Source organism: Hippopotamus amphibius, chromosome 9 (genome assembly GCF_030028045.1).
Source record: "Hippopotamus amphibius kiboko isolate mHipAmp2 chromosome 9, mHipAmp2.hap2, whole genome shotgun sequence".
NCBI lineage: Eukaryota > Metazoa > Chordata > Mammalia > Artiodactyla > Hippopotamidae > Hippopotamus > Hippopotamus amphibius.
The window spans coordinates 51,897,866-51,911,505 of record NC_080194.1 but is presented as its reverse complement, the minus strand read 5'-3'; the positions used below and the strand labels follow the sequence as shown (position 1 = coordinate 51,911,505).

At 36.5% G+C, this 13,640-nt stretch overlaps 2 protein-coding genes across 2 annotated transcripts in view; one reads left to right on the top strand and one right to left on the bottom strand.

The window, feature by feature from the left end:
• CNTN5 (contactin 5) overlaps positions 1-13,640 on the top strand; it is a 1,287,027-nt gene that overhangs the window by 1,075,266 nt on the left and 198,121 nt on the right. The window lies entirely within an intron of this gene.
• LOC130861524 (ribose-5-phosphate isomerase) lies at positions 7,919-8,808 on the bottom strand. Its single transcript, XM_057750479.1, has one exon. It carries the CDS (start codon positions 8,730-8,732, stop codon positions 8,022-8,024), a length of 711 nt encoding a protein of 236 aa, XP_057606462.1. The 5' UTR covers positions 8,733-8,808; the 3' UTR covers positions 7,919-8,021.

Here is a 13,640-nt window from a genome sequence, read left to right as displayed (position 1 = left end):
GACTTGAAATTAGGTTTGGCCACGTGACTTGCTTTGGCCAGTGAAATGTGGGTGGAAGTTGCTGTGTCACTTCTGGAGAGGAGCTTTAATAGCCAAAGACTATTTTGCCATGTTCTTGTTCTCTCTGCTACCAAAATAGACAGGATCCAATCCAATAGCCAAGGTCATGAGGTTAAAACAATGAAAAACAGAACCTCCAGTTGACCTTCAATGCAGATGTTCAGGAGTGGCAGGAGGAAAGGCCCTGTGTGCTTTTTATATACTGAGATTTAGAGTTTGTTACTGCAGCCTGGTGCGTTTCATTGGTGGTAAACACGCTAATGTAATGGAGAATAGAAATATACATGCATGAACAGTAGAGAAATTCTATTTTAAGACGTGAATTGATGATACATATTACCTGACACCACAAATGCAACATGCATCCCTGAACTGTCTTAGTTGCTTCTAAATTATTCCAGTGTTAGAACTGAAATTTTTTGATACCTGCTTAGAGAAGTGTTAGGCTGCTTGTTACAATTAACTTCTTTGTATAGCATTATGGAACTTTGGCAGTCACATTTTCATTCCTCATAACTAGGATAATAAAAACATGAGAGGATAGAAAACAGAGTGCATCTTTCTTTACTTGAAATCATTTGACTCATTTTAAGATTGATCAAATGGCACAATTAAGTCTAAAGATAAAACACAAGTGAAAGTTTCAAACTTACAGTTATGACATAATTTCAAGCTCAATGCAAAAGAATACAGTTAAGGAAGAAATGAGTGCCTTTATGACACAGATAATTTACTAACACCTTCCCTTAATGATAGTCTGACTGAAAAATTAAGAGCACCGCAATGCTCAAGTGATATATCTACCTCAAAAAGACAGCAAAATCAAAGCAGCCATGGAACAGAACTTTTTGATTACCTCCATGTTAGTCATTAGAGAAAAACATGGAGGGCTACATTCTTCATTTCACCTGATCTGAACCATTTATTATTGAAGCCAAATCTCATCCTGTCTCCAGGGCTGTGCAATCAATCTTTCTGTGATCAGAGCAAATGTTCTATTTTTGCATTGCCCAATACAGCAACACATGGAATGTGTCTAAGTACCACCGAGAAACTGAATTTGTAGTTTTATTTAAATTTAAATAGCCTCTGTAGCTAATGATTACCATATCAACAGTGCAGCCTGTACCTCCATGTAACTTGAGACTAAGGTTGAGTCTTCCAGGTCACAAATAAACTTTGGAAGGGACCAATACCAAACTGTTACCATTCAGAGCCTAAGTACTTCCATAAGATTACTGAAGGGGATGAGACAGCACAGTGACAGGAAGCTTTGCTATGAGAGATGTGTTGTATTGTAAATAACAATACTAATTAGCTCTTGCCTCCTGCAATTGTTTTGGGTGTAGAATTTAAACTGTCAACAAAAATTTTTCCCATTTCTTTTTATTCCAAACAGGCCATGTTCCTGTCAGAAAACAAATCCCAACAGTTGTTATTAGAATTTTTTGCAAACCTAACATCACTATACGTTTCAAATTACTTTTACTTCAAATAAAAATTATATCAGTTCCCCAGGTTTTGCTTCCATACAAGTTCAAATGTTTCCATTTATGTAAACTTGAGGGGTTTAATTTTTTTTTAATTTTTAGCATATGTGTAGCATTGTGTCACCGCCAAATGAATGTCACATATTTCTGAAACTTGCCATTTCCATACCTCCCAAATTTTCAAGCAGAGCCAGTTGAGGTACAACATCTACCCATTTACCCTCCAGTTGATCTTGGATCTGATGCAGGTTGTGTTAGTTTCAGGTGTACAACAAAGTGATTCAGTTATATACATATTTTTCTGATTATTTTCCATTATAGGTATTACAAGATATTGAATATAATTCCCTGTGTTATACAGTAAATCTTTGTTGCTTATCTATCTTATGTATGGTAGTTTGTGTCTGTTAATCTCATACTCCTTATTTATCCCTCCCCACCCTTCCCTTTCCCCTTTGGTAACCATAAGTTTGTTTTCTATTCCTGATCTATTTGAGATTGCCATCAAGATATCTACCCTATTCTTCCACTAAAAGGTTAAAGGATAGGAAAGAGTGTTTGATCGTTGGATACACAACCAAGGTTTTATGTTTTACAGTTTAAAGCAAACTTCTAGATTGCGATACATGGTATCACATCACATCAAAAATACACAGTTATATTTGTGAGGCAATACCAAAATTTGATCAAAAACATAATATTCAGATGAAACTTTTTTCTTGATTAACATTATTGTTGAAGGTAAACACAAGGAAAGATTTTGGCAATTCATAATCATTAATTCTAGAGCTGCAGGCTGTAATTGATCTGGCACTGATACACATTTGCTGATATCAGTCCAATTTTATTTATGTGTATTTGGGTCCTATTCCAAAGTGTCAGTTTTATGAGATAGTCAAAACAGTTTGTGGCAGGGAGAGTTTTTAAATATTTTTCTTAATTTTCACCTTAAATAACTTGATGTTTTAAAAATCCCATAACGTGTTAAATTTTTATCTCCTTTTTATAGAATTTTGATTTGATAGATTGTCATATTAACTAGAAACCATCATTGGCTCCCTTAGTACTCATTGTTTAAACTACTTAGTATAATGTGTAGAAAGTACTTTAAACCTGGAGCCAACCTTACTTTTCAACCGCCCCTCACCCCCCAGCAGTTCTTTCCTTCTGCCCAGAATTTACTTGTCAGTCCTTGAAAATTTTTCTGCTCCAACTATTAAGGGGACTATATCTATTTCCCAAATATCACATTTCCTCTCATCTTTCAAGACTAAGTTTATAAGTCATTTCACTCATTCATTCAACAATTAGATAGTAAATATTTACTGTGGGCCAGGCGCTGTGCTTAGTGCTGTATAAATTAATTCTCTTAATCCTCACAACTGCTCTATAAAGTAGATATTAATGATTTTGTGATTTCACGAAGACAGATGGGGACTCCTCACCCTTTGGTTCCACTTTCCAAAGACCCAGCCCATCTACCCACTCTTCTGTCCAGCTGGGGAAGCTCCCTGGGTATTGTGTCTCCATTGTTGGATGGCACTCACATCATCAGCTTCCGTTACCAGTCAGCTCCTCTAGGACTCTCTCTTCACCAGTGGTCAAATCTCAAAGCAGAAACAAGTGAACATCATAGACTAAAATAGATTTAGAGTAAGAAACAGAGCTCTGATTAATGTGGCACAAATCTGTTTTCATCCTGAAAATCCCAGTTGAAGTTTAAGTTACTTTATTAGCAAAATGGCTTTGGTTACTGCTATGCTTTTTCTATGCAGTAATTGCAAGCTGGTCTTTTCATTCCAATCAACTATTAGGGCTACCTAAAGAGTAAAATAGTATTCATATTCTGCTCACATCACAATTAGTGGTAGAAAACATTGATAGTGACTACTATATGTACAAGGACATCAGCAATTACATATATATATACACACACATACTTATATAACTTGATTAACAAAAAGAAATCAGAAATCTTGAAAGAGTACTGTTTTGAGAGGAGAAATTATGAAGTATGTTTTGAGATGTTATTTCTGGACTGATACGGCAGATCTAACAAATGGTGATATCCAGCAGATCTAAATGTAACAGAAGGATGGAGCCAGAGAAATAGTATGCTCTATCTTGTTTTTGTTTTTTTTCCCCAAAATGCCAAGAAACTGTAAAAATTCACTGTTATAACCAATTATGTTTTGGTAAAAGTTTAATACTTTTAAGGTATACTATAATTTTTAAATCTTATAATTTTAGTAGAACTTGAGAGATTGTTCTTTCTTTATACATGATTTAAAACTATTATTCAAATGGAAAATTGGACATTGTTTTAGGATAATACTATAAAGTATTTTTTGTTTTTGAAACTCAGAAGCCAGAAATCTGTCCACAGGTGGGTCAGTGAGGTTTTCATGGAGAAAAATCTGGTCCTACATTCACATTTTACCTCAAGCCATTCGTATGAAAAATTCAGGCCAATGGACACCACAGAGATGGAGAGAATATATTGGATCTGTCGAAAGACATTATCACTTTTGAAAGAGAATGGCTTTCCCTTATCTTCCATTCTTCTAGTGCCCTAAGATAGTCCCTCAGCCAGTATAACAATAAACCCTCCTGGCATCAGGTCCAAGCTTGAACTCCAGGCATGGGTAGTTCTTATATCAAAAAGTCACATACGGGATCCATCAGAACCAGCAAGCAGAGGAAATAATGTAAGCGCATCAGTCCCCGACTCTGGGTCAGCAGAATTCATCCATAATTCATTCAACCAACGGCAGTTTTATGTAAAAGAGAAAGCACATTCTACATTTTACCTTGCCGAGAGAGAAACTAAAGTTATTAATGAATCATTTAAACAAAAATAAGTCACCCCTACATTTATAATGTAACTGCAGCTTGTAAATTATCCAGTGAAGCGTGAGAGATTTCTTATCAAATAAAATAAATAAGTTTGATGATTACTACTTGGACTTGGAAGAGTGCAAACATACATAATATATTTAGATATCTCTGGCTACTAGCTTGTATACTAGAGTGAATTTAAAAAAAAAAAGAATTTGATATGAACTTGGTTACTTGAAAGGAGGAAAAAGAGAGTAAAGCCATTTTTTTTTCCTGGAAATGAATAAAAACAGCTTCTGAGGGCCAAGTAGAAAGTATAATTGCCTATCACAAGTTTACTTTTCTCTATATAATAGTAAAATTATATCTATATTTTGTTATTCTATTATTCTTGACAAATCTCATCTTTCAAAGGCAAGTCCTATATTATTTTATATGTGGATTTTACACATTTCTTCTTGCAAGTTTGAATGGCTGATAGAAAGTAAAATATAAGATTTAAGGTAACTTTCAAGAGAGTGTTGGCATATAGCAGAGCGAATGAAATACGGGATAACAGCTTTCAAGAAGCTCTTTTGGGATAATAAAGCAAATTGAGTTGGCTGCCTTGAAAGCACATCACAGGTGGCAGGTGAGGAAATTCTCAGCTTCCTTGAATTTTTTCCAGTAAATGTGTCCATCAAAGTCACATGGTCAGCCACAACTTGTTTGGCTGGGCTTGTATCCAGGAAAAAATAAAATGTAAGAGGATTCCGTGATAAGCCCATGCTTTTATTCTCCTGGCAGAGGAACTGCTGTCTTATTTCTGAAGAGATTTTAGGCAAGAACATAGTGTGCCTATTAGAATCACTACATACCATTGCCTCAAGCATTTTGGAGGTAAGCTTCGGGGACCTGGATTCTAGTAGGTCATGATCCGGCATGAGCACCAACTTGTTTTGTGACCTTGAGTAAATCACTTCCCTGAACTTCCATTACTTCTCCTGCAAAATGAACTAGATAAATAATATTCTTTCCAACTGTCATGTGTTATGATAATACTGTCTTGTGTTATGATAATACTGTCTTACTTATATCATAGAATTCTGCTATGAGAAGAAAAATACCAACCCACAAAAATATCAGCCTGTGAAGTGTCCTGACCTGGTGCTATCTATTATAAAACAGTGTTCCTGAGAGGATAACACGAAATAGTATGTTTAAGCTGTCCTGCCCATAGCAAGTGTTTCACGAACGTTAATCTCTTTGCCCCAGGGTCACTTCCAGGATCTCACTCCAGTAAAATCTTCTCTACCATCTGAAAATCTCTTTGTGCCAGATATAACAGCTGTCACTGTGATTACTAGGGTTGAGATAATGGGATTTACCAGAGTCTAAAATGATTATTGGAAAATCAGTTCACTAACTTTTGCAGGACTTTTTTTTTTTTAAAAAAGCATGCTGTTTCAACATACTAAGTGCTGTATTGCATTTATACTTTACTTGACACAACATCTATTAGTTATTCAGTTAAGTGAATATTATTCACTTGGATAAGTGAATGAATGAGTCATTTGAATAGAGTACCTCTCTACTCTAGCATTAATATATAATATTATCTCAGGCTGTGTGTTTCATTAGACTACATGTGAGAACTGGACTCTCTCTGTGATATTGATTTGGGCTGTGTAACAGAATCTTATTGTGGAGTCAGTATGAACTGGGGGAATTTATCTAATGTGTTGAAACTTAGAGTTGTTGTTTTTCCCCCATCCACATAATGGGCATAATAATACATAATTTACAGAGGTTTGTCAAAATTGAAGATAATATCTCACATGGTAAAGCTATGATATGAAATAATATGGTAACTATAACATTTGTTTTACTTTTGAGGATATCTTGTGCCTTTTGAAAGAACTACTTCAATTTATTTATGTAACAGTATCTCTGAATTTTGAGGGATTGCAGGAGATTCCCTCACTACCCTTAGACTGAACTGCTACTCTCTATAGCAGAATGAAAGCTGCTGACCTCCACTCTGATTCTGAATTTCTTGTGATCAACACAAAACAAAGATGAGAAGGGCCATAAAAGCTGATGTAAAGGCACTACTGCTAATTAAGCTCTAGTATCTTTTAACCATGCCTGTTATTATTTTGTGATAGACCAAAGGAAAGGCTACTGATACAAAATGCAAATGACTCTTTGAGTCAATAATAAATTACTGGGTACAAACTATTCAATAACAGGGAATTGATTTGGAACCAGGCAGCATTTTCGACTTATCTATTGTCTTCAGCTGTGCTGAGTTAATGAGGATTTGTAATTGCTTTGAATTTTAACTAATACATCTTTTTCATTTGGAAGCTGATTTTATTTTAGTGTCATATTTTATAGTTTGCAAAATTACCTAACCATATAAAGGGTGAAAGAATTGACAGTAATCAAAGGCTTTGGAATACAATAAGCCATTTTAATACATAGAATGGGTTTTCTCTTTCCAAGAATATCTATTTTGTCTTTAAAGGTTTCTTATATATGATTGTTAAGAAGTTCTATTTTAAAATTACAAAATGGACATGGAAATTGCTTTTAGTAACTGAAAAGCATTATTCACACATGCTATTTATATTTTTCAAATGACATTGTTTACCTAGAAAAAAATCAAAAACCTGTGGCTAGCATTTTAAATCTGTTTCAGAAACCACAGACATTTTCTACATTAATCATATCAGAGTGTGAGCTTTTAGACTCCTTTTAAAAAAAACTGGTTCAAAAAATTTTTTTCTAGACATTCTCTGAATTTCACTCACCAAGTAACACATATGCCCACAGAATGATCTATTGTGGAATAAAAAGAGGCACAAGGACACTCCCTAAAGAGATTATTCTAAACTGTTATTTGGCTTGGTTTGGAATTGGCCAGTAGCATGAACACAGTATTGCTCTATTCTCAGCTGCAAACAGGTTGAGTTAGAAACACATACTACTACAAAAAAGAAAATAGGTTGATTTGTCCATGGTTATTCATTTACATTTCTCCTTGGGGATCCCTAAGAAGCAAATGATATGCAAACAGCTGCAAGATTATTGTTATGCTCTTGTTGCTATTTGGTGATTGCTATTTACATGTAAATTACTACTCGGAAGACTACAACTTCTTCTCTTCACCAGTAGCCAGACAACAAAGCAGTTCTTACTAAGCTGTCCAAGATTGATTATTCAAGAATACTTCCTAAAGGAATCATTCTTTAGAGTATTTTTCACTTCCGCATTTTCTAAGAAAAATTTTGGAATGAATAATATAAAAGAGAACAGCCTCACCCCAATTCTGAGGCAGTCTCTATATAATAAACAACTTGAGAAGAATTTGTGGAAGAGTATGTAAGATTAAACTTCTTGCTGTGAGGACTGATTTTTTTTTTAATTGAATATTTTTAATAGTAAAAATATATATGTTTATATTTCTCTTTTTAAAAAGACATTTAATAACAATACTCAGAAGACTAGATATAACCCTCAACCCCCCACCCTGCCAAGCTGTCCACCTGGCACAGATACATTAAGGCAAAGGCTCGTGGAGAGGCATGTCTGCCTGGGCGGGTGGGCTGGGGATGCCAGGGGAACACACTCCGCTCCTGCAGGGCCAGTTCAGAAAGGCTTCTCCCTCACGTTCACCAAGCCATCCTGCATCCCGAAGTAGACTCTCTCTGCCATGTTGATGCACAGGCCCGTGTCCACCACGCCGGGGATCATTTTGATAGTTGTGTTCACGTCACTCCACTTGTGCACCCGGTCAAACTTCCAGTCCAGGATAAAATTCCCATTATCTGTCACCACGGGACCTGCCTTGTTGACTGCCATTCGAAGTTCAATCACGCCCCCAAACTTCTGGGTCACAGCCCGGCTCACTGGGACATAGGCCATCGGGATAACCTCGATGGGGATTCCCTTGTGCCACTGATCCCCAAGGTTCTTTGAATCTTTCCTGAAATCGGCAATCACAATGAAACGACTGGCATTGCCAGCCACAATTTTCTCCTGGGTCAGGCAGCCTCCACCGCCCTTGATGAGATTGAGATCAGCATCTACTTCATCAGCACCATCGATGGCGAGGTCAGTCTCCGGGTGTCGGTCCAGGTCGCTGAGAGTTAAGCCGTACTGCAGGATGAGCTGACGGGCCTGGAAGGAAGTGGGAATACAGACGAGGTTCAGATTCTCTTGTTTCACTCTTTCAGCTATTCGCTGCACAGCGTGGACAATTGTAGAACCGCTCCCAATTCCCAGTTCTTGGTTATTCCTCACGTGGTTCTCCACGGCCGCGCGGCCCGCCAGCTTCTTGGCCTCCTCGGCCTTGGACATCGCGGAGGGGGCCGGGCAGACGCTGTTAGCGTCCCCGCCGCCGGTACTTGTGCTGCCAGCGCGCAGTGCGCTTCCCAACAACTGCACGTGGGAACCCGGAACGCCCCAGCTGTTCCCGCCTCCGCCAGAGGCGGCGCCCCCGGCCCTCCCGGGCAGCGGGGCCAGGACCCAAGGACTGATTTTTCAGAATGGAAAGGCAAAGAAAGCCATGTAGCTAGAGAAGATGCTTAAAGACAGATGAGAATATACCAGAGATAAAGTTGATTTATCTCCAAATTTTATCTCTGGGTCAGGCCAGATGAAATTCCTCCACAGCTTTAATGTGTTTATACCTGAAGGTTTTCCTGAAAATCAACTGCAATGAATTAGGCAAATAAACATGTTTTAAATTCTTCATGTTATGTCAATTAACACTTTGATGCTTTTTTTACAAAATAAGAGTTCTTTAATTTGAAAGTATGAATACGGATATATTTACAACTGGAACATACTCTATATTCAGTTTTGTAAGTTTTTCACCTAATATTGTATCAAGGCTCATTTTCCATATTAATTTATATAACCACTGCAAAATGCTAATGATGGTATAGTATCTCCTTTCATGCCTATGCTGTTACTTATTCAACCAATCCTCTATTTTAAAGTGTACACCATTTTTCATTTTTTACTACCTAGCCCATTTTAAAATGAAAATGCTTAAGCATTCACCTTTGCCTTCCTTGTCCAGTTACTCTCTTAGAATTGGAACTTTTGCATTAAACAATATGTATGTGATTGCAGGTTTTTATTCATATTAAGTTGCTCTACAGGGAAGCTGATCAAATTTATACCACCATGATGAGTGTAGAGAGTATCAGTTTGTTCACTTGATTCCATTGAAACTGATCAAAGTGTCAGTAGTCTGCTTAAATAGTGACTTTCTCCAATTCCATGTTTCAGAAAATTTTAATCAACCCAAAGGAGTTCAAGCTGGATTAGTACAGTCAAGGAAAAGAGAAAAATGGAAGATGCATGATTCCACAGAAAAAAATCATAGCCCATTTAATTCAGTGGTCAATCTGGCTTATCAATACTGGTTTATCTATTATTGTAAACCATAGATTTAGGGGAAGAAAAAATCAAAATTTAACAACACTTGAAATAATGTGAAAACAAGGTTTATTCTCAAGTACACTTTATAAATTTTGTAGATTTGACAGATTTGTTATTAGTTTGGACATAGAGGGGTAGAGAAATGAAGTGCATTATTCAGAAATATAAACTTGATTCCAAGGTAATCGTTTAAGGACCAAATATTACATAAATAGCATTTTAGAAGTATATTCCTACATTTTTTTATTCTTACACTCACATTTTTTTGCATTTTAACATTTTTGAAATAGAATATCTCCTCCTGCCCATCCTACCCTACACTCCCTGTGAGAAATAAATACATTTGCTTAAAACTGACCACTATTGCTTCGATAAGCTCTTTTCCCAACACACCCAGGCCCAGTGTTAGAAGAGGAATAAATTTGGCAGACATAGTCACAACTGGGGTTTTTTGCTCTCTCTTCTCTTCTTCACTGATTTGGTCTACCCTCCTATGTGTGTGTTGAAGAATTGTTGCATATTTCACTGAGCGAATCTGATAGTCCAAGGACGGGAGATACCCCACTGTGCAGTACATACAATGTGGAATCTATGGATTTTTATGTAGACACCATCAATTGACATTTCTTTAAAAGTACATATTTTTCTCTTTTGGTCATTTTTTAAAGCAAATGTGCTCTTATTTATTACTCTACTTAATCTACAACCCAGTGACTACACTCCAGGATAGCCAAGAGTTCGGTTCACTCTGGTCTTCCTGAATAACTTTGATGAGATCCATTACTTAATTTAGTTTCTAGCATAGTTGAAAACTAAAAGTAGAATCTCCAGCTTTTGCCCTGGGTTGTTTTTTCCTGAGACTGTATTCATCTTTCTCTCATACTTCAGAAGTTTGACAGAACTAACTATCCGCCTTTAGAGTTTGTGAAATAGTGTAAGTAAATCAGTCCATCACAATTTTTATCCTTTAAACATGAAACATTTTTGCCACTAGGTTTTTCTATTACTATTAGATGAAAATCAGCACTTTCCTTTACATCTATATATAATCGAGCCTTAATATTTCATGCAGAGAGAGGAATCAAATTCATAAATAATACATCTCAGTCTCCTAGCTGGAATAAATATGAATACAGTGACTTGTCATGCTAATCACAACTGTAATGTAATGTAAAGCACTTCCATGTCAAACACTCTTTGATGCTAATTAACTGATTACAGTTCCAATAGTCTTTTTAAATATTGAAATTAATCATCATGGCTCATTTAAAAATTCTTCCTTAAATTTTTAATTTTACTATTAGCCAAATTCCTAAGGCAAATGGAAATAGTTTTTGTAGTCTAATCTAGAATGGGTAATTGAAACAAATTACACGACTCCAGATGCTTTGAGGGACAGAAAAGATATTAGGCAGTGAAAGGTATCCATCTCTAAGAGTATTAATACTCAAAGTTAATAACAATAGGTAGTTGAAATGCAATTAAAAAGGTTCATTGGATTTTAAACTGATTAGAAAAGTGTCTCTTAATAAAAGTGAGTTAATCAATATTTATTAGCACCCACTAGGGTAAAGGTAGTTTTAAAATTATTTGCTATGATGCCATATGACAGAAAAAAAATAAAGTCTGGAAATTACTATGTCATCACCAGCTTAAGTATGATCAGCAGTGAAGAGCTATTAAATAATAAAGGAGAATTTCTCCACGACATATCAAAGTAGGCTCATAAACTGCTATGGTCTGAATATTTGTGCCCCTCCCAAAATCTGTATGTTGAAACCTGATGCCCAAGGTGATGTTATTAGGAGGTGGGGCCAGTGGGAGGTGATTAGGTCCTGAGGGCAGAGTGCTCCTAAATGGGATCAGTGCCCATATAAAAAAGGCTTCAGAGAGCTCTTGAGCCCTCTTTCTGTTATGTGAGGAAACTGAGAATTTTGTGACCCAGGGCCCTCACCTGGCCATGCTGGCACCCTCATCTTGGACTCTCAGCCTCCAGAACTGTGAGAAGTATATTTCTCTTGTTTATAAGCCACCCAAGTATCTTGTTATAGCAGCACAAATGGACTAAGATATAATCCAAAACTCCATTGCCCTTTTTATAATAATATTATTGAATGTTTAGCAAGCACCAGGTACTACACTAAGTATTTTATGTGCAATATCTTGTTTAATACTCTCAGGAAACTTCTGAAATCAATGTTATTATTGCCCCACGTTGAAGATAGAAAAACTGATGCTCAGAATTGTAAAATAGCTTAAGGTTACACATGAAGCAAGTCATAGAAGTAGGATTTGAGTCAAAACTTTTGGACTCCAAAGCCCATACTCAAAAACTGGACATTGAAATATTGGTAAATGTGGAATTAACATCCTCTTTCCTGTCATATTCAAAATATACATTTTTTTCTATAGATAGAGCCATCTTACATAAACTTAATACAAAGACAAAGGCTTGTAAATATGTGTCAAGAAAATTATTATAGACCTTGGCAGAGAAGTCAGAGAACAGAGAAAAGTAAACAGCATGAAATGAAAAGGTAAAAAAAAGAAAGTTGAGAGGAAATTGGAAGCCACTGGGGAAATCTTTAAAGAGATATCTGACAAGAGCCAGGTCAAAAAGACTCCTGGCTCTGTGCCCTGGGAAGAAAAGCAGCTAATATGGGTATATCACTCACGCATACAGTATATTATATGTGATTTAGATTGAAAGCAGCAATAGTACTTGTAATATTAACTAAAGAGGAACTGTAATCCTCATTCTTCAAAAATCCTGAAAAATATAGTAATAAATCTGAAAATGTGATTAAGGCAAGATGAGATCATGAAAAAAAACCCATGATCATAGAACCCAGGCTAGAGATGTGTGAGGGTTAAGAAATGACACTGTGTACCAATAAGCTGCTCACTTGAATACAGTTCATAACCCAAGGTTCTTCATGTGCTAATAAAGTAACTCTTATACTGTTAAGCCAGTGGTTCTCAAACTTTAGCGTGCATAGGAATCACTTGGATGACTTGTTAAAATAAAAGATTTTTGGGTCCCACTCTCAGGATTTCTGATTCTGTAGGTCTGGGCTGGGGTCCAAGAATTTGCAATTCTAACAGGTTCCTAGATGATTACAAATGCTGCTGGCCTGGGAAGCCACTGCTGTAAACAGCTGGTTAAATGTTGCTGCTGCTGAAAATGGAAGATAAGACATGCTAGAGAATACAGTGAGAAATGTTGTGCCCCACCCCCTCCTTTATGTAGACCTCCCTTCCAGATGTTAGAAGTGGTAATAACAGTCCTTCCTTGAAAGTAGTCCTAACTTCCTGCTTGGCAATCCTCTAGTTTTCATCATAGTTTGCTGTTATTTTGCTTGGAAGATAAAGTAGCCCACCTTACATGAAGGGTTAGTTATATAATTGAATAGCTAGACAGAAATTTCACTGTCTAGTGTTAGTTGTGGCAGAAATTTCACTCCCTGGAAGTTATTGAGATCAAAACCAACCATTTTTCTAAGATATATTACCTGAAATTCTACCTAAGTCATGGACGGAGAAAGCTAGATGAATTTTAATTCTTCATAAATAGGCTTTACTAGGTAGGAATAATGGCCACTCTCAGACCTAAGCTGTCTTCTCTTCTATTCTCTCTGCAAGTGACCTCTGTTCCATCAATTATCATCTATGAATCAGTCACTTAAAATATGTATCTCCAATTTAAACATCTACTCTGAGTTCCAGACCCATGTATCCAATTGCCTGTTTAATATCTCCACATGGCTGGCTGGCTCACTTTAATACACCCAAACCTGAATTTATAATCTCAACTTC

Bases quoted from the DNA above. Each gene is read 5' to 3' on its own strand.
- LOC130861524 (XM_057750479.1), bottom strand. From the start codon at position 8,732: ATGTCCAAGGCCGAGGAGGCCAAGAAGCTGGCGGGCCGCGCGGCCGTG.